The sequence below is a fragment of the Ruditapes philippinarum genome, unplaced genomic scaffold (assembly GCF_026571515.1).
Source record: "Ruditapes philippinarum isolate M1 unplaced genomic scaffold, ASM2657151v2 ctg548_1_1_1_1, whole genome shotgun sequence".
Taxonomy (NCBI): Eukaryota; Metazoa; Mollusca; class Bivalvia; order Venerida; family Veneridae; genus Ruditapes; species Ruditapes philippinarum.
Window position 1 is genome coordinate 1 of NW_026861361.1, and position 21,762 is coordinate 21,762.

Below are 21,762 nucleotides of genomic sequence, written 5' to 3' on the forward strand. Positions count from 1 at the left end.
TTTTGGGTTCTTTAAAAGAAGATTTTTTAAGTTTTTACTATATGCATATAGGGAAAATCTATGACCCCCTGGGACGGGGCAATTTTGACCCAAGGGCTTTTTATTTGAACAAACTTGGTAGACATTCACTAGAAGATGTTTCATGTCAAATATCTAAGCTCTAGCTCTTACGGTTCTTTAAAAGAAGATTTTTTAAGTTTTTACTATATGCATATAGGGAAAATCAATGACCCCCCGGGGCGGGGCCAATTTTGACCCCAGGGCTTTTATTTGAACAAACTTGGTAGACACTCACTAGAAGATATTTCATGTCAAATATCTTAGCTCTAGCTCTTTGGGTTCTTTAACAGAAGATTTTTCAAGTTTTTACTATATGCATATAGGTAAAATCTATGACCCCCTGGGGCAGGGCCAATTTTGACCTCAGGGCTTTTATTTGAACAAACTTGGTAGACACTCATTAGAAGATGTTTCATGCCAAATATCTTAGCTCTAGCTCTTTGGGTTCTTTAAAAGAAGATTTTTTAAGTTTTTACTATATGCATATAGGGAAAATCAATGACCCCCTGGGGTGGGGCCAATTTTGACCCCAGGGCTTTTATTTGAACAAACTTGGTAGACATTCACTAGAAGATGTTTCATGCCAAATATCTAAGCTCTAGCTTTTACAGTTCTTTAAAAGAAGATTTTTTAAGTTTTTACTATATGCATATAGGGAAAATCAATGACCCCCCCCGGGCCAAGGCCAATTTTGACCCCAGGGCTTTTATTTGAACAAACTTGGTAGACACTCATTAGAAGATGTTTCATGCCAAATATCTAAGCTCTAGCTCTTACGGTTCTTTAAAAGAAGATATTTATAGATTTTTCTTTCGGTTGCCATGGCAACCAGAGTTCTGCATGAAATGGAATTCTTTGAACAATCTTGATAGAGCTTCATACAAAGAGTATTCCTGCCAAGTTTCATTAACATTGGCCTTGCGGTATCATAGAAGATGTCCTTAGAATATTTAAAATGTGGACGGACGACGGACGCCATTTGGTTGGCCATCCTAAAAGCTCACCTGCACTTTGTGCAAGGTGAGCTAAAAATTTATGGAAAAAGTAATATGACAAAGTTAAATACTACTATAATTTTATCTTAATTTTCTATGATACCATTAATATTGAAATACTGAACTCTTATATCAGCTGGTGCAGAAGTGTGCATGGATCCACACAATCATACTGAGTCTTTATTATTATTTTTGCAATTTTGGGTAACTTTTCTGTGCATTTATCTATTATTTTTTTATTTTACAATCTTGTTATGTAACTTGTCATATATGATGATGATGATGATGAAGTTCAAATACTTAAATTCTTAAAGTGACACACATAAGTTATTCAAAAGATAAGTGGTGGTGGTGTTGGTAGTTTACCATTCAGATCATGACAGTAAGCCACTATGAATTCACCAGAGCACAGTTCAACCACCACATTGTTCCTGGGCAGACTGTCAAGCAGTTTACCAGTACTACCCTTGCGCTTTTGCAAGGAACTGGTGATAACTTCTGTACATGCCAGAGCAGAGGTACAATACAAATTACTGTAGTAAGAATTTCATAATTAATCACAACGAAAGTGACCTGCACAATCCAGGAATCAAACCCAGGTTATCTCATTCACGATCCAATCAATGCTCTACCTATAATAATTGAGCTAATAGGACAGTTATATAAAAGATAAAATGGAAATTGCAAAATATTTATGATAATAAGTATACAATTTAGCTTTTCAGCATGGTATAATTATGACAATAAAAATTTGCTTTTTACTATGGTAAATCTACAGAATATACTTACCTTATCGACATGCATTTTTATAAGAATGCCGTTATAATTACAGAACTTACCATCAAAAGTAATGAATTGGTTGACATGGAAACAGTGTATGGTTGCATTTTACCTAAACTTGTGAACATCTCACATGACACAAGCTGGTTCATATCACTGAAATTATAAACAATGTTTTACAAATATTACACAAATATTACACAAATGTTACACAAATATTACACAAATGTTAAATAAATGTTATACAAATATTACACAAATGTTATTTAAATATACAATATAAAGAATTAAACACTCTTGCAAACAAGCATTTGATAGTATTGCGGGCAATACAGTAGTCCCCTACCGGTCCCTCAAAAAGTTCTTTAATTGTCATACACTCCTGTGTATTGCCATTTATAATGAATTTGAGGATGAAGTCTGTATTTGAAAATATCAACCACAAAACATAATAAAATAAGTTTGTCTATATCACAGTAATGTGTTAAGTTTCCATGCTTAGTAAGGAAATTATGTTTATACAACCTTGTCATATTATTACGATGTGGGATTTTAAAGTAAATCCTATAAGGAATGAAGAAGTTGGAGTGAAAATACCAGTTTCTCGAAAAAAATCTAAGTTCTAATAGTCTTGCTAGAGTATTTAACCTTCTCAAAAATGTCGAGTGATAATAAGAAACATATATATGAAGTTTGAAGTAGATACATTAGGAAATAAAGAAGTTATTTAAAAAAGACAACATTTTTTCCCCTAAAAAATCTAAGTTCAAGGGAGGTAATACTGATATTTTTTGTGCTAGAGTTATAAACCTTGTCACATATGATGTGGTTGATGACCAGAAACTTATATTTAAAGTTTGAAGTAAACACCTCAAGAAATAAAGAACATATAGTGAAAAAGCTGAAAAATTTAAATCAGAAATCTTGAAATTCAGGCTATTTGTTGCCATAGCTACCAGAATTTTCAACATAGGAAGAAAAGAAAAAGATGTGCATAATCTCCAGACTGCCATCTACCCATATTTCAAGTTTCATAAAAATATTTTCAGTACTTTTTGAGTTATCACTGGATCCAGTTTATGTGTTAAATTTGCCATATTTTCAGACTATTTGTTGCCATAGCAACCAGAATTTTCAACATAGGAAGAAAAAAAAAAAACGTGCATAATCTCCATACTGCCATCTATCCATATATCAAGTTTCATAAAAATATTTTCAGTACTTTTTGCGTTATCGCAGGATCCAGTTTTGTGGACGGACGGACTGACGGACTGACAGACAGACAGACAGACAGACGGACAGACAGACAGACAGACAGACGGACAGACAGACGGACGGAGGGTAAACCTAAAGTCCCCTCCGGTTAAACCGGTAGGGGACTAACAACAAAATGCCCTGATAATGCGTTAATTGCCCAGTATTATCTACAGTTTATATAGGAAGATGTTGCTATGAAATATGTTAACCAATTAAGTATTTCGTTTTTCTATTTATATATACATTGTTAATGTGAACTTTCAGTGTAACTACATTGTTTTGTAGACAATAACTTCTTAAAAAGTTATTTTATACATCAGCATCTTTCATTTAATTCTTAACCTGGTGGAACCAAAGTCATTGCCTTTGTCACCAATATACATGTAGACCAAGGCCTGCTGTGCAGTGTGACCAGGTTCTATACTGTTGGTAGCATGATTTTTGTATTTTGATACAGACCCCCCTTAAACTTTGAACAGATTGTTCCAAATTCAATGCAGGGCATATCAAATCCCTTTACACAAGATCAGCAGGTTAAGGGTCAACAAGAATTTGTAACAGAGTTACCAACGTCCCCCGCCTCTGGGAAGTTTTATATGAAGCATAAAATTGTGCTATTCCAAAAGATTGAGGTATGGATCTAAGGAATTTCAGTCCAAAATTATGATCAAATACTAGATCTGCAAATGCAACAATAAATCTATTAAAGAAATCTCTAAGTGTGACCTTGACCTTGGAGGTAGGGGTCAAGGTGTTGTGAATGACATATCGTCTTATTATTGTAACTATTTGTACTAAGTATTTTCAAAATCCCTTGAACTATGAAGAAGTTATAGATGGGACACAAAATATACCCTCTAACAGACTATGTTATTCTTTGACCTCTTAGTGTGACCTCGGAGGTAGGATCCCATGATTTGGACCTGACATATCATCTTATCATTGTGATTATTTGTGCAAAGTATTTTTAAAATCCCTTGATCTATGAAAAATTTATAGACTGGACACAAAATATACCCTATAACAGACTATGTAAATCTTTGACTCTACATGTGACCTTGACATTGGAGGTAGGGACACTGGTGTTACACATGACATATCATCTTATCATTGTGACTATTAATTCCAAGTATATTCAAAATCCCTTAATCTTTGAAGAAGTTATGGACAGGACACAAAGTATATCATATGACAGACTCTGTTAACTTTTGACCTCTAAGTGTGACCTTGACCATGGAGGTAGGGGTGCAGGTGTTGTACTTGACATATCTTCTTATTATTGTGACTATTTGTTCCAAGTTATTTCAAAATCCCTTGAACTATGAGGAAGTTCTAGATCGGACACAATATATACCCTTTAACAGACAATGTTAATTTTTGACCTCCAAGTGTGACTTTGACCTTGGAGGTAGGTGACCCATTGTTACGCATGACACATCATCTCATTGTAAACAATTGAGCAAGTGCGACCTTGACCTTGGAGGTAGGGGACTGATTGTTGCGCATGACACATCGTCTTATTATAACAAACATTTGTTCCAAGTTATTTCAAATTCCTTTGATAAATGACAAACTTATGGACCGGACATGAAATATACTCTATAACAGACTATGTTAATATTTGACCTCCAAGAGTGACCTTGACCTTGGAGGTAGGTGACCGGTTGTTGTGCATGACACATCTTCTCATTATTGTGAGCAATTGTGGCAAGTATTTACAAAATCCCTTTAAAGATAAGAAAGTTATGGACCGGACACGACATATACCCTCAAATAGACAATGTTGACCTTGAATGAGCAAGTGCGATCTTGACCTTTGAGGTAGACGCATGACACATCGTCTTATTATAACAAACATTTGTGCCAAATTATTTCAAATTCCTTTGATAAATGACAAAGTTATGGACCGGACACGAAAGTGTGACGGATGGACGGACGTCCAGCCGAAATGGAATTAGGGGCCGTTTCTTTTGTTATTTTCTATTGTTTAATAGAGGGCCAATGGCCCCTTACTCTATTGTTACGGAATGAATTCTATTGTTCTCCTTTGTTCTGTTTACAGTTAGATGGCCCCCTATCCCTATTCGGTAGTGCGGACAGACAAACGGACGGACAGACGGAGCCTATTTCTATATCCCCCTTTTTTCTTCGAAAAGGCAGGGGACAACAATCTAGTATTGTTATCTGATTATAAAATATCTGATACAACACCGATTCATAAAATATCAAGTCACAAAAGAAGTTACACTTACTTATGAAATTCCAAGTCAAATAAGGACATGACATTAAAATGAATGAAGGAGATGACGGAAATGATGACTACTAACAAAACAAGAACTGTCAGAGGACAGTAACGCTCGACTATTCGAAAAGTTGTCACAAGGGTGTTTCATTGAGTATAATAATGCTTACCTATATGAATACATAAAATTGTCCGAAAAGGTACAAACCCTTCAGTAGTTATGGAGATGCCAGCTTACAAGCAAAAATTTACCTAGAATTTCTAAGTCGAAAAAGGGGCATAATTATGCAAAAAAGCAAATCAGAGTTATGGGACTTGTGCCAATCATCTTAGATAATCACAGAGAACAAGTGTGTGAAGTTTCAATCCATTCCCTTCAGTAGTTATGGAGATACCAGCTTACACGCAAAAACTTAACCAAGAATTTCTAAGTCGAAAAAGGGGCATAATTATGTAAAAAAGCAAATCAGAGTTATGGGACTTGTGCCAATCATCTTAGATAATCACAGAGAACAAGTGTGTGAAGTTTCAATCCATTCCCTTCAGTAGTTATGGAGATACCAGCTTACATGCAAAAACTTAACCACAGGGACGCCGACGCCGACAAATGGGTGACTGCATTAGCTCGATTATTCTGCGAATAGTCAAGCTAAAAATATGTCAAATAAGGAAATGATGCCTACTACCAAAAATGTTATGTCAAATAAGGAAGTAATGGCTATTGACAAAATTGTATGTCAACTAAGGAAATGGCACCAATTATTATTCTTATATACAGAAAATGACACCATTTATAATATTTTATAAATAATCAAAAATATGAAATAAGTAAATAACATACACAACATTAGATCTATCTGGTAATGTGCTGTGTTTGACAGGTGTCTTATCATTTTTGGTCATTTCTGGACTTTCTGTCAGTTTCTCTACCTTGACTTCATTTTTAACAGGTTTCTTTGTTGGGGTTGCTTTCAATGACAAATTTAATGCTGAAATATTCAAATTGAAAAACATAATTTATCAGTTCCAAACTGAATGCCAGTAGCTTATGCTAAACCTGAAAATAAACAAGCGCCATCTCATAGCAGGGAGCCACACTCAACTTTTTCATAATTTCTATAGTCAAAAACATCTGAAGGGAGAATATTGTAGTAAAGAGCACTTGTAAAAAAATTAATTTTCTTGTAAAAAAATAATTCATATTTCATATTTGATCTTGATCTTTCAATGTTTTGATTTTTTTAATATAACATAAAAAACGGGAAAAATTCTTTAATTTTCCCTACATTATGTCTACTAGTAATTGTATTTCCCTTTAAATAAATTACAATGTTTTTTTTCAGATTTAATTTTAAATACAATTGTGGAATGATAAAAAAAAAATTTATTTTTTTCATTGGTTTTTAAATTAAAATTTATGATTTTTCGGCCCAACTGGGGGACAGCGCAGCTGTTTTTCCCGGCTGTCCAAAAGGGCGAAATCATGCGAAAAGACGGGTTTCAATTAAAAAAGGGTGTATGTACAGGGGTTTTTGACCATTCGGGGGGTAAAATGGGGTTCACTAAAATACAGACGAAATTATAAAACGATAAAAATGGAAGATAATTGAGAACGTGTTTTAAAGATCCAGAGAAATTTTAACTTTTAAAGAGAACAGTATTCGCTTTCCCCAAATTAAAGAACCCAAAATTTAAGTATTTCACCAGAAGTTAGAAGGAACTCGCCAAGCAGGCCAAGTGAGTTTCAATCAAGAGATAGTAGAGAAGGACAGGAGCGTTCCAGAGATAGACGAGGTAAGTCCCCGGGGGAAGGGAACAAAGTTTTTCAAGCCTTTGATTTATTTAGAAGTTATTTTGATTCTCGTTTGTCTGACTTGAAGAGTGATATAACTTCTCAAAGTTTGAAGTCTAAAGTTAAAAAAGTAACTTTGAATAAAGAGCCGCATAGAATTCAACATGAATTCAACCTTGAAATTCTTGACGGTTTGGAGTCAATTTTGAAGGAGTTGTCTAAATTAGATTTGAAGGCTGATGTTAAAGGTTTGATAAGTAAGATTAAACACAGGAATAAATTGATACAAATAGCAGATAGTTCCCCCGGGGGCTGGTCTACAGTCCGAGAATATGAGAAGCCTTCTCTCGCTAGCGATAGCGATGATGAACGGAAACTCAGACAAGCTGAATCTAGAGCCATTAAAAAGGTTCAGACAACTTCTTCAAAACAAGCTCGTTTTCATCCTTATAAGAGTGATTCTCTTTCTTTCATGGGTTACAAATCAACCACACCAAGGGCAGATGATTCAAGATATTGGTTACCACCACGTCCCAACTTCAACTTTTTCGTGGCCAAAGATGAGCAACACCAAATGACGTCTGCTACGCATGTGGGTACAGAGGGCACTTCCGGCATCAATGCAACCGTTTCTTGTCTGGAAACAGGGCACCGACGGAATCGACATACGTAAGACAACCGGAACCAGTACAAGTACAGCCACCAGTTAATGATAAGTATTTAGATATGTATCTATGTTCAAAAGAATTTTTTGAGATGCAGGAGTTAGATTTTGAAAAAAGCTAGGTTTTAAATGGAAATGTAAAGGGTCGTCTCAAGAAAAATGTATCATTTTGGGAAAAAATTGGAGGTAATGAATATATTTTAGATGGATACAAATTACCTTTATTTTCTGTACCTCAAAGGTCAATTTCTAAAAATAACAAGTCTGCATTAGATAATATGGATTTCGTAGAAAAAGCTGTTTCAGAACTTTTAAAGAATCATTGTGTTGTTGAGGTTCCATTTACATCACATATTATCAAACCCTTGGATGTTTCCATCAACAATTTAGGAAAAAAGAGATTGATTTTAGATTTGAGGAAAGTTAATGCACATATTTGGAAAGAAAAAATATCTTTTGAGGACTGGAAAGTTGGACTTGAGTATTTTACACATGATGGGTATATGTTTAAGTTTGATTTAAGTAAGGGCTACCATCATTTAGACATTTTTCCAAGCCATCAAACGTTTTTTAGGTTTTTCAGTAAAGGGGAAAAACTACTGTTTTTACCTTTTGGCATCAGTAGCGCCCCTTACATTTTTACAAAAGTGTTGAGGGAAATGGTTAAATAATGGAGATTGAACGGAATAAAAATTGTAATGTTTTTAGATGATGGTTGGGGTAGCAACAAAACTTTTTGAACAGACTGAAGCCGATTCTTATTTTGTAAAGAACAGTCTTGAGATGGCAGTTTTTTAATTAATAAAGAAAAATCAATATGGTTCCCAGTTCAAGAATTGGAGTGGATTGGTATTTTCTGGAAGAGTGAAAAATTTTGTATATCCATTCCTCAAAGAAGAATTAATGATTTTAACATAACTCTCAAGTTATTGTTGGGTTCTCTCCCTTATGTCTCTGCTAGACATTTAGCGAAATTTACAGGAAAAGTCATTTCTATGATGCCTGTAATTGGGAATATAGCAAGTCTGATGACTCGGTATTTGTATAAAGAGATAGAGACTAGTAAGTCGTGGGATTTTTGTTATAAATTGCCATTAAATCATCCTTGCCTTACTGAAGTAAATTTTTGGGTTGAAAATTTGGAGAAGTTAAATGTCAGAAAATTGTCGGCTTACAATCAGGTACAGACTTTGGTATATTCTGATGCAAGTCATCTGTCATGTGGTTCTTATATCTTTGACTGCAAAAACAGTGTGTTCCATAGCATTTGGAATAATGAAGAACAGGCTAAGAGTTCAACTTTTAGAGAATTAAGAGCAGTTTATCTTGCTTTACGAGCTTATTGAAGTTTGTTAGAAAATTCTAAAGTAAAGTGGTTTTCTGATTCTCAGTCATGTGTGAAAACTGTTCAGTCGGGTAGCACGAAATTAGATTTGCAACTTGAGTTGCTTAATATCTTTAAATTATGTTTAAAATGGAACATAGATTTAAGCATTCAGTGGGTACCACGTGAGCATAATCAGATAGCAGACGACATAAGTAAAATATATAGTTCAGATGAGTGGGAGGTTACTACCGAATTTTTCAATTTTATTGATCAAATGTGGGGTCCTCATGAAGTAGATAGGTTTGCCAGCTTCAAAAATCGCAAATTAAATCGGTTTAACTCTTTGTTTTATGAATATACATATTTTTTTTGTGTAAGTCTGAGGCAATCAATGCTTTTACACAGTCTTGGTCAGACTGCAATAATTGGCTTGTGCCACCTATATATCTTGTTTCTAGAACCATATTCACCTTTTAGCATGTAAAGGGAAAGGCACTCTGATAGTTCCTAAATGGCCCAGTTCGTCATTTTGGCCAATTTTGTTTAAAAACAATGGCGTCAAGCAAGATTTTATCAAAGATATTCTAGAGTTTAAAGCAGGTCAAAATATTTTCATGAACAAAAATTGCATTAACTGTATTTTTGATTCCAGAAGATTTAATAGTAAAGTTTTAGCTATTCGCTTAGAATAAGAAAACACGAGGTTTTGTTAGTTGTTAATCTATTTGTAAGTTAAACTGAATAAATCTATTTTGAACGAAGTTTTATTTTTGTAATAAGTATTTCAGATTAACAGCATTACATTTTTTCTCGTTTACTTATTATCATGTCCCCCTCCCTTAATACATGCATATATATATATTGGTGTACATTGGCGTACATAAGTTCTGTAAATTCTGAAAGTGACGAAATTAAACGAAGTGTGTCTTTAAATCTGGCTATTTAGATCAATTATTCATCGACTTATGAAACATATCCCGCTCCTTTTCTGTCGATAAATTAAAGTGAACCTGTAGTAGCCACTCCTACATTGTCTTTCTTATTTATATTTTATCCATGTAGGATATTAATTATGGAGTTAAGTGATAAATTATTTATATTTGGCTGAATGAAATGAAGGAAAACATAAGGAAGTAAATATCAAATTCCACAGATCCAACAGGGCGCAAAATATTTACATTAGTTGGAGTGAAACATTATGCATGATTTCAAACCTGTGTAACAATTTCTAGGATTAAACAAGGTAAATATCTTTTATTTCTATCTAAATATTAAATAATTAGTATGAATACTCTTAACATACTCTGGTAAAAAATAATGTAGGCGTATTTTTGTTTCTACAACAGGTAAAAGGTTTTTATCAAAGTTTAATTTTTCCTTAAATGTCAGTAACATAAAAGGAGCCTTTTATGCCTTTAATTTAATAGATAGGGCTTATGGCAGGGCATTTTTCACAGGTAAAGGAAGGGGCCTAATTCAGTTGGTGACCTGGATTATTGATAACTTTTGCATAGTTAAATACAAAACTGAACACATTTATGTGTAATTTACCTGTGCACTCATCATTAACACATTGATAGGCATTATTAAATAAAAATAAACAAGAAACATGGCAATGCCACAAAACCAGGTTTTCAATAATCACCATTGTAGAAAGTTCTGAAGTTAAGTTATAAGTTGAAATTTGGAGGGGGGCATGTAATAAAAATATCTCATTCCTAAATTTAGTTATTGACCGGAAACCGATTTTCTATATTTAGTACTTCGCATAAGCTTAATTTAAAATAAATTTCATTAAAACGTCTTATTCCAAACTCTAGTTATTGACCAGAAATTGATTTTCTATACATGTATTTATTAACAATAACCTTGACCTCGATCCTATGAAACACAAAAGCAATCCAAAGGAGATCTTCACAAAAGTTTACTATACACCAAGTTTCACTGAAATATCTCTTTCCAAACTCTAGTTTTTGACCTGAAAATGATTTATTTTCTATTTTTAATAACTGACCTTGACCTTAAGGGCCCAAAAGCAAAATTAAGCTAGATCTTCATAAAGCTAACTATGAACCATGTTGCATTGAAATATCTCAATCCAAAATTTAGACATTGACCGGTAACTGATTTTCTATTTTCAGTAACAGTGACCTTGATCCTATGGGGCTCAAAAGCCATCCCAAGCGAGGCGTTCATAAAAGCTTGCTATATACCAAGTTTCATTGAAATATCTCATTTCAAACTTTAGATACTAACCAGAAACCGATTTCTATTTTTAGTAAACTTGACCCTTTATTTTTAGTGACCTTGACCCTAGGGGTCGCAAAAGCCATGCCAAGTGAGGTATTTTTAAAAGCTTGCTTTACACCAAGTTACATAAAAATATCTTATTCCAAACTTTTGTTATTGACTGGAAACTACTTTCTATTTTTAGTAACAGTGATCTTGAAATTGACCCTAGGGGGCCCAAAAGCAATTAAAAGTAAGATATATACATAATCTTGCTATACATCAGTTTAATTGAAATATTTCATTCCTTACTATAGTTATTGACAGGAAAACAGATTTTCTATTTTAAGTATCAGTGACCTTGACCCTGACTCTACAGGAAGAAGGCAGATGAGCTAGCAGGTGTGCATCAAACTAGATGGTTTCTGTTCAATAACTGTATAAAGTAATAAGTGGTTAAATATAGTAGTTGTGATCAAAAGGATATTACACTAATAACTTCATTTAATGGAAAAAACAAAGGGTCATTATAAGGTAAAAAATGTTTTCAATCACACAACCCCGGCAATATGCATCAGGGCACTTGATGACAAAGCTTCTGACCAAGCTTCTGTGAAGCTTGAACAAATCCCTTGAGAAATATAGGAGTAGTTTCACAAAGAAGAAAATGTTCACTCTATATTCCATACATGGGAAAAACAAAGGGCCATAATAATTAGGTAAAAAATAATCCAATCACAAAACCCTGACAAAATGCACCAAGGCACTTGATTAACAAATATTCTGTAAAGATTTGAACAAAATCCCTTGAGAAATGTAGGAGTTGCACATAGAAAAAATTGTTCACTATATATTATATTCTATATAACAAAAAGAAACAAAGGGCCATAATTAGGTAAAAAAATATCTGATCACAAAACCCTGACAATATGCACCAGGGCACTTAATGACAAAGGCTTATGTTAAAGTTTTGGTTTAAAATCCCTTGAGAAATGTAGGAGGAGTAGCACATAGAAAAAAATTGTTTTACACCTGTCTGCCCACTTCCGCCACCCGACATACCTCAATCCAATAACCAGAATTTTTTTCCTCTGGAATTCTGGTTAAAAACTTGGTTATTAATCAATAGTTACCATGATATTAATTTTCTTACAGACAAAATTAATTTATAATTTTTAGGTAGAAACATGGCAGTTTCAGGAAAGAAAGCACCAAACATTTGTTGTCATCAACAACATCCATGGCATAAGATAAAGATCTTCCAAAATTTACTGCCACAGCCCTTGTTGACGAGGAAGGAACTAGAATCCCTGCCCCATGGTTACTGCACTGACTTCAAGGAACACCTTTGCAGACATGCTTTGCAGCTCACAAAATAAGTAAAACTTTTCCCAAAAATCATTAAAATTTTTAGGACGCTCGAAATTGCCAAAGGTTTTTCAAAACACCGTCACCATCCCCTTTTTATACAGGGCAGTTTTTATGACCTAAATACACCCTGTCTTAAACATTCAAAGAAAAATGATCAAGTTTTTACTTTTCATGTTTATGGGAATTTCTAAAGCAGTGGTTTTTTGTTACCCTTTGAAAAACCAAAACCCCTTTCTGCCAATTTTTTTACCATTTCCCGACATTTTTTGGTGAATATAAAAAGACAAATAAAAAATTTCCAAGTTATCTTTAATGCTCTTAATACCATTTTTGACAAAATTTTAAAAGAAAGTAGAAATCTCAAGAAAATGGATATAAAAACAAAGCTCTCTCAAAAATCATTTGGCCGCAATTCCAAAAAATTTCGGAAAAAATCAACCAAAGACTAGATGAACTTGAGAGACAAACTTGAAGATGCAGCTAAAGTCAATGAACAAGATAACAACAAACATCTAAAAAGCAGCAGCAGAAACAACATATGAAGACATAAACAAATTCTGAAGGAATTGTCAGAAAAAATAAAACAACTCAACACATCAAAAACAAGCTGACAAAACTGTTCAAGGAACTTAAACTTGCCTGAGAAAATAATGAAAGATATGGAGGAAAAAGAACTAAAACTTTCTTCATATGATATCAAAGAAACACCACTTTAAAGCAAATGTGGCAATATTAACCAACCTGAAAGCAGAGAAGTCTTTTGGTACACTGACACAGAGAAACTTTAAATAAAAAAGCTTTACCCATACAAATACAGTCTAGACAATCTTCACATGAGGGAGAAATCCGTGTGAAGACACAACAAGATAAAATATTGTGTGGGATAAGAGGGATGTTTAATGTTAACTCCTGATCTTCTTATCATCACTGACCGCAATAACAATGCTGTAAAGATGGTGGGATATCAGCAGTCAATCTGTGTCTGATCAACTACAACTAGATGCTGGACCATGGGATATCACACCAGTAACAAACAAAGAAACTTGCTGTCACACTTCCTTACAAACGTACAGTACAGTTTATTTCTATCTCATCAAACAAATTGTTAAGAAGCACAATATGATGGTTGATGGAGAGTGTAATGGTATAAGCTATTATCAAGGTAAATTTGTTGTGTCATTTGTTAATCCAGCAAAACTTCAGATCCTTGATAAGGAATGGCACTACACTGACAACAATTGATGGTAAAAACATGTTTAAACTTACACATTATGTCATGTGTAACAAAAGTTCTATCTATGTATCTGACAGTTGGATGAACACAGTAACAAGATTAAACTGGCAAGGTGAAGTGATTGGTGGATGTACTGGTATGGTCAGCCTATTGGAATGTCACTGTCAGATGATGGTACTGTCTTTGTGTGTGACTTAAAGGAAAATGTTATACAGAGATAACAGAGATTGTGGTACAAGGAAAGGTGGGTGTATGAAGAATCTGGAAAGTCCATATGCTGTATGCTGGTGTGAGGAAACAAAGAAGCTGTATTTCAGTGGGTGGCATAGAGATGAGATAATTGACAACTTTCTCCACATCTATAAACTATCATACAGTTGAGCAAAGATTACATGAACAATATAAAACTGTTTAATGTACACAATGTACTTTCATTATCCATTTACATTAACTCGATAAAAATATTTGTATCATAGTTTGGAGACCTTTTAATAGAAAATGTGTCAAGAGCCACACATGCACAGTGCATTAAGTGCATTAGCTGGAATGCGGGTCTTAGTTACCTGCACTCTAGTTACCACCCTGTCTATCAAGGACAAAAATAGAGCATGCTCGTTGTTGATTGGCTCATTTTTTCTGGGGTTTATTTATTGTGATGATAGGGATAGGGATAATGATAGAAAAATCATATTCCAAGACTTGTGCATTGGTTACTTTTTTCTGGGGTTTCATATTGTGACAACAAAGAAAGTGTTTTTATTTTCGCCCTTGTGCAAATCAGATTGCCTCGTGTTTCAATGCTCTTTCTATTACATAATTGGTTTTCCATGTTAGGAAGATAATGTGAAAATGTTTAAAATCTAATTCTGCTTAAAGATATACCAGTACTATGCTGAAACTTGATATTAGACTAGAAATGTGTCATCATGCCACGGATGCCCCCGCATGCAGCCAAAATTTCAGATGTTATAATATTTAGTTCCAAATTTGTTTGCACAAATTATTTTTTTCATTTTAAGTTCAAAGCCCTTAAAACTTTTCAATGTTAACACAAACCATTTCCATACAATGTTCAAGGCACTGAAATTATTCAGTCTTAACCTTCGAAAATAGCATATTTCATATTTGTAGCCAAAATAATGGCTACATAGATTTCACAAAAGTGATGAGTGCTGAAACTGAAAGTTCAAAATTTTTCCATTATTCAAGAAAGATAAGTTTGTCCAAAACATTGAACCACGACCAAATTCAAACTTAAACTGCTTATTCCCTAAGATGTATCTATATTATTTTCAAAGTGAAAGGGACATAACTCTGCCAAAAAATCATCGAACCATGACAAAATTCCAACTTGACCTGCCCATTCCTTTGACATATCCATATGTCAATTTTGAGTTGAATATGTAACACTGGTTGGGTAGATAATGAAAAGAAACTGTAAATTTCATATTATTTTCAAAGTGAAAGGGGCTTTACTCTGCCAAAAATCATTGAACCATGACCAAATTCGAACATTGGCCTGGGCATTCCAAAAACATGTCCATATGTCAAATTTGAGTTGAATGTGTTGTACCGGTGGGGAGGTAATAAACAGAAACTGAAAATTTCAAATTATTTTCAAAGTGAAAGGTGCATAACTCATGCCAAAAATCATTGAACCATGACCGAAAATTTACTTGACCTGCGCATTCCTTTGACATTCCATATGTCAAGTTTGAGTTGAATGTGTTGTACCGTTGGGGAGATAATGAACGGAAACTGAAAATTTCATATTATTTTCAAAAAGTAAAAGGGGCATAACTCTGCCAAAAATCATCGAACCATGACCAAAATTCGAACATGACCTGTATTTTATCATGACATATCTATATGTAAAAATTTTGAGTTGAATGTGTTGTACCGTTGGGGAGATAATGAATGGAAACTGAAAATTTTCATATTATTTTTCAAAGTAAAAGGGGCATAACTCTGCCAAAAATCATCGAACCATGACCAAATTCGAAGTTGACCTGTATTTTCTCCCTGACATATCCATATGTCAAGTTTGAGTTGAATGTGTTATACTGTTTTGGGAGATAATGAACGGAAACTGAAAATTTCATATTATTTTCAAGTGAAAGGGGCATAACTCTGCCAAAAATCCTTATATCGAACCATGACCAAATTTCGAACTTGACCTGTATTTTCTCATGACATATCCATATGTCAAATTTGAGTTGAATGTGTGCAACCGTTACTGAAGATAATGAACGGAAAATGATGATGACGGAATGACAGAATGACGGACACCAGGGTCACTATATGCCCCGGCCATTACATGACGGGGGGCATAAAAAATACTGAAATTGCTAATACTGTATCTTTGTAAATATAAAATAAAACATGTTTTGAATTCACAAAAAGTAGATATGTCATGTTTTAAATTCCTAACCGTGCCGAGTGGTTAAGATCGTTGACTTTCAAATCATTGGCCCCTCACTGCTGTGGGTTTGAATCCCGACAGATACTTCTTGGATTCTTTCATGTGAGGAAAGGCTATCCAGTTAAGCTTAGGGAATGTCGGTGGTTCTACCTCAAAGGTGGCCTGTTTTTTGCTGTGGAAGGGGCACCTGCCCGGTCTTCCTCCACCAGTAAAGCTGGTAAAAAAACAAAAAAAAAATTGTCGCCAAATGACCCATACTGTGTCTGTGTGACGTAAAAACCCAATCAAACAAAGAAACCCAAATTCTAACAACAATGAATATATAAGCAATATTAAAAGATCCCTATCCAGCTTCCCATACATATTGGTAAGTTATTAATTTCTTTTATTCAAATCAGAACATATTCCCAGTAAGAATTTCATAGATTTCAATAAATTAGATAAATGTCTACTGATAATCAAAGAAAAGGAACTGCTCAATTTAAAACAAGAAGACTTAGTATCTTAAGAAAAGATACCCGGCTGAAGTAAACCTAAATTTTTGTGTGTAGTTTATTTTGGAGTTTTGTAGACTTGGATACTAAATTATTAAACAAACAAGAATTTGTGTTTGATAAACAAATGCCCCCGCACTCACTGTTGTCAATAATTTAACTTTAGAGAGTGAAGTAGCTAATTTGTATGGAAGACCTTGACCCAACTGACTCCTAACTCCATCCAAAGGAAGAATATCATGCAACTTATTTTCCTACCAAATATGCAATAAAACTGTCAATATATAAAGGCTGTATGGGCAAAAGTGTAAAAATCTATTTTTAGCACTGTTGACCTTGACCCAACTGACCCCTTACTCCATCCAAAGGAAGAATACCATGTAAGTTATCTTCCTACCAATTATAATACAAATCTGTCAATAAATAAAGGCTGTATGAGCAAAAGTGTAAAAATCTATTTTTAGCACTGGTAACCTTGACCCAACTGACCCCTACCTCCATCCAAATGAGAATACCTCAATTTTATGTTCCTACAAAATATACAAGACATCTGTCAATAGAATAAGGTTAATACACCTGTAAAAGTGTAAAAAATCTATTTTTGACATTGGTGACCTTGACCCAAATGACCCCTTACTAAAGGAAAAAGAAGAGGACCTCCCTTGGTAAGACTATTATAAACATGAAAGACATTAACTTAAAAATAAAGGCTGTATGAGCAGAAATGTTTATATTTATTTTTTTACACAAGTGACCTTGACCTAGAGACGCCTAACGCCACAAAAAATTAGAGGACCGTTTAAGGTATCCACCTACCAAATATGAAAGATATCATTAAATAAATTAGGTGGAATTTTTTGATAAATCCAACTTGGCGGAATAGGTTAACAATACAAGGCCCTATTTTCAAAGTGATAAAAAGGGAAATTACTGGGAAAATGGATGGCACATTTATATAACTTGGCAATATCATGTACATTGTATTGATAAGTAAGTGTGAAAATTATTAAGCCATTAGTTCAGATAGAACATAAGATATTTCCAACTTGCCCGCTTAGGTTAACCATTATTCATTTTCTAAGTGCTGAAAAGGGCCATAACTTGGTGCAAATGGAAGCCATAGTTATATAACTTGCCCAGATCATATACTTTGTATGGATTAGTAAGTGTGTAAATTAAGAAGCCATTGGTACAGGTAGAACTTAAGAAAAATCCAACTTGCCGTTCTAGGTTAACCTCGTACGGACGGACGGACAGACGGTTCAATTACTATATGCCTGGGGGCATAAAATTTAATAAATCTTCAAAGTAGAACTCCTTTTCTTTTTTACAGTATTTTTTGTACATGTGCTTATTTTTTTCCTTTTATCTTTACAAACGTTAAGCACTCTGCTACCAACGCCACTGTTTATCTATAATTCCATGCAATTTATTAACTGTAGCAAAGATCAAAGACGCCAACATGAGCAAAACACAATCTAATCCATACTTGTGCTCAATTCATTTTTACACTCATGTATATCTTTTTAAAATAATGGATGTCATTTTAAATGTAAGTGGAATTAAATAAGCATACTTCAATTGACATAGCATTCAATAATTAGATCTCTAAGAAGCAACATAACATGTCAAGAAAAAAGTAATATTTACATAATGTAACATATTCTGTTATGAAAAAAGTTATATTAAGATGATTGAAATATAATGTGTAGATACTGACAAAACAAAACAAACCTTCTTCTTGCTCTCCAATAAAACAAAGACTGGCTGGCTCTGACCTGAAAATTGTACACAATTTTTGATAATATGTATGCATTCAACCAACTATTGTGAAAGATTATCAATCACTTTTTCCCTTGAGCTGCTATTCATGAATAATAATTGACTGTACATGCTTAGGTAAGCTAACAACAGCTCCACAAACCACTCTTGTCAGTGCACAAAATAGTTGGGGTTTTTTGGTTGGGTTTTGCAAGGCACTGACATAGTATAGGTCATATGGTGACTTTCCAGCTTTACTGGTGGAGGAAGACTTTGTGTAAAACCACTGACATTCCATAAGCTAGCTGGATAGCTTTCTCACATGTAAAGTGCGTGGCTCAAACTAACAGCAGTGAGAGGAAAGTGGTTTAAAGTCAATGACACAGACGCCTCCTAAAATAGTTGTAAACAAGTGAACTATGCTTATTCAAAACTAGTAACTAGTGTGTTAAATCAGACTTTGTCATTATACAGCCTCCTTGTGACAATGTGATTAAAAAACACACATGTAGAATAGTAATACACTCTTAGTAAATATTATCATAAAATTACTCATAAGATATTTAGGATGCACTTTGCATAAAACATTTTCATATAATTGCAAAAAAAAAAATTGTTTGGTTTTAAATTTTACTGGAATTATTTCAAACACAATTTAATACTGTCTATTTATTATACAGTAAACTTCACTTATAGCGAACACGGTTATAGCGAACTTCCGGTTATAAGGAACAATATATTTTGGCCCGAATTTTGCCCTTCTTTATTTAATATAAAAATATACGGTTATAGCGAACACGGTTATAAGGAATTATCGCTTATAAGGAACTCATTTCTTGGTCCCAATTTAGTTAAAAGTACAGAAAATTTCACTTTTATAACGAACTAAAAAAATATCGGCTTCGTATTTTCAACTTTCGTTTTCATTGGCACGGATTAAAACTCGGCCGAATGTACCGTTTATTATTTCTTTTCTTTCATATTTTTGCTCGAGTAAAATAATTATGATCATTTATAATCGGTCACGCATGCTTGCAAGCATAATCAAATTGAAAACTACAAATCACGCTTGATTGAAATGAAAAGAAATCTATATATTTTATAAGATCTAGTAAAAGTCACCCTTAAAATATAATAGAAGATATTCAATATGAAAGGAAAGAAAAATCGAAAATATTGTTTATTCTCAATCATGGAAAGAAAACGAAAAGCACTGAGTTTAGATAGAAAAGGAGTAAAACTAAAACTGACATAGCAAAGGATTTTCAAATTCCAAAAAGTACGCTCTCGGGTATTGTGTCTAAAATAGAAATAAATAAATCAAATGCTCTTCAAAATGGAGGACGATGGTAACAATTAGTTCGTTATATGTAAATCTGTTCGCTATAAAAACTCCTTATACAAGGAACTAATTCGCTTTATGCTTACAAGGAACTCCGGATATAAGGAACTGATTTTGAATGTCCCGATGAGTTCGTTATAAGCGGAGTTTACTGTAATACCTTGTTGCCACAGGCTGATCTTTTGGTTTTGGTTTGGTTGTTAAGTCTAACACACCATTATCATTATCTGTAACACTGTCCTTCACTAATGGTACCGGATTTTCCTTCACAAGTGATAACGGACTTTCCTTCACAAGTGATAACGGACTTTCCTTCATAGCTGTTGCAGCTGTACTTTCCTTTACAACTGGTAAAGCACTGTCCTTCAAAAGTGGTAAAGCATTGTCCTTCACAAGTGATGAAACACAGTCCTTCACCACGCTGGATAATATCGAAATAGAAGTAAGACATTAACACACCTACATCCTATCGCTAAAGAATTTTATTTAGCAGCACCAAACAATACCTTTTGTAAATTATTTTGAAGCCAGATATCAGAACTTCACACTAAACGTGTAGCAAAGTCTGCCATAATTTTTCAGTAAGTACACAAATAGAAGGAATCTGGTACATCCAGCTTTCTGTAAAATGTTAAGCAAAATATATTCCGCGCTTTAGGAGTGATAACAAATATTAATGCTCTGTTGTGTTCTCACTATTTTAAACATTATTACTACTGAAAGTGAATGATTATCTCAATTCTTTTTTCAATAATAAGTTTCAGAAAGCAAGTTTCTAACTATCTACTGACATGTATTCTTTTAACTATTCAAAATATGTAGAGGATATTTGTTTGTTTTGCATGTAAGATTGAAATATAATTTCACTGAGTGAACACCAGATGCAATATTTTCACAAGTGGCGTAGCCACGAGTGAAAATATAATAACTGGTGTTCACTAATGAAATATATTTCAATCTTATATGTAAAACAAATAAATTTTCTTTTTATTTCATGCTTTTTAAGTGAATTTAAGTACATTTTTACTAATTTTGCCGCGTAACGTCACACATTCTCCCTTGTGACGCCATCACATCATGACATCACATTATCAATTTTGAAATATAGGTCTGTTACATTTCTCCAATTTTGTTACATTTTTAACTTTATGTATGATGACATCGACTTTCTTTTCCTAAAGAAGCAAAATTTACGCATGACGGCATTTATTTCTGCCTGTTATTCCATTAAGTTATGATTTTCTTTTCATCCACATTCAGATATAGTCCGGGACCAGTGAAAATTATATTTTATAAATTTCACTAGTGGTTAATCAGAATATAATCATCTGATATATTACAATAAAACACTGGAAATCATGAAATAAAACTTTTTAAACAACAATTCAAAGTAGCCACTTAGCCACAAAAAATCCTAAATGGCAAATATTGTGATCAGACAACTTTAGTTGGGTAATAAAAATGTTTTCATTTACATGAACTTTCATTTTGTCACTGATATCGTTTGAAGGTCACTGCCAAAGGAAGAACATGATGTGAGCCTAGACAGAAGCTGTTGCTGATTCTGTACTGACAGACTGTGAGTCATCACCAAGTCCCTGCCTTGAAAATATGTCCATAGATTCACTCGAGATACTACTAGCTGGTGACTGAAGAAACAATAAAAACAATTATAATTTTGTAAATTGACTTTTAAAAGCAGCATGCCTTAAGATTCATACCAAATATCCTTTATATTTTTCTTTTGAAAATGTACAAAAGGGTAAAATATTGTCAAGGGAACTAATTATAG

At 33.6% G+C, this 21,762-nt stretch overlaps 1 protein-coding gene across 1 annotated transcript; it reads right to left on the minus strand.

Annotated features, from left to right (window-relative positions):
- Positions 1-92: 92 nt before the first annotated feature.
- LOC132715391 (uncharacterized) lies at positions 93-21,041 on the minus strand. The gene is made up of 5 exons (XM_060698390.1): positions 20,998-21,041; positions 20,131-20,391; positions 18,602-18,645; positions 6,176-6,323; positions 93-1,991 (listed from the first exon to the last, which is right to left on the minus strand). Exons 1-5 carry the CDS (start codon positions 21,039-21,041, stop codon positions 1,862-1,864), a joined length of 627 nt encoding a protein of 208 aa, XP_060554373.1. The 3' UTR covers positions 93-1,861.
- Positions 21,042-21,762: the final 721 nt, after the last annotated feature.

Coding starts and splice junctions, on each gene's coding strand:
- LOC132715391 (XM_060698390.1), bottom strand. CDS start 21,041: ATGGCGTCACAAGGGAGAATGTGTGACGTTACGCGGCAAAATTA. Junction 18,646..20,130: donor GATCAGCCTGTGGCAACAAG/GTATTACAGTAA, acceptor TACAATTTTCAG/GTCAGAGCCAGCCAGTCTTT. Junction 6,324..18,601: donor TATTGGAGAGCAAGAAGAAG/GTTTGTTTTGTT, acceptor TGAATATTTCAG/CATTAAATTTGTCATTGAAA.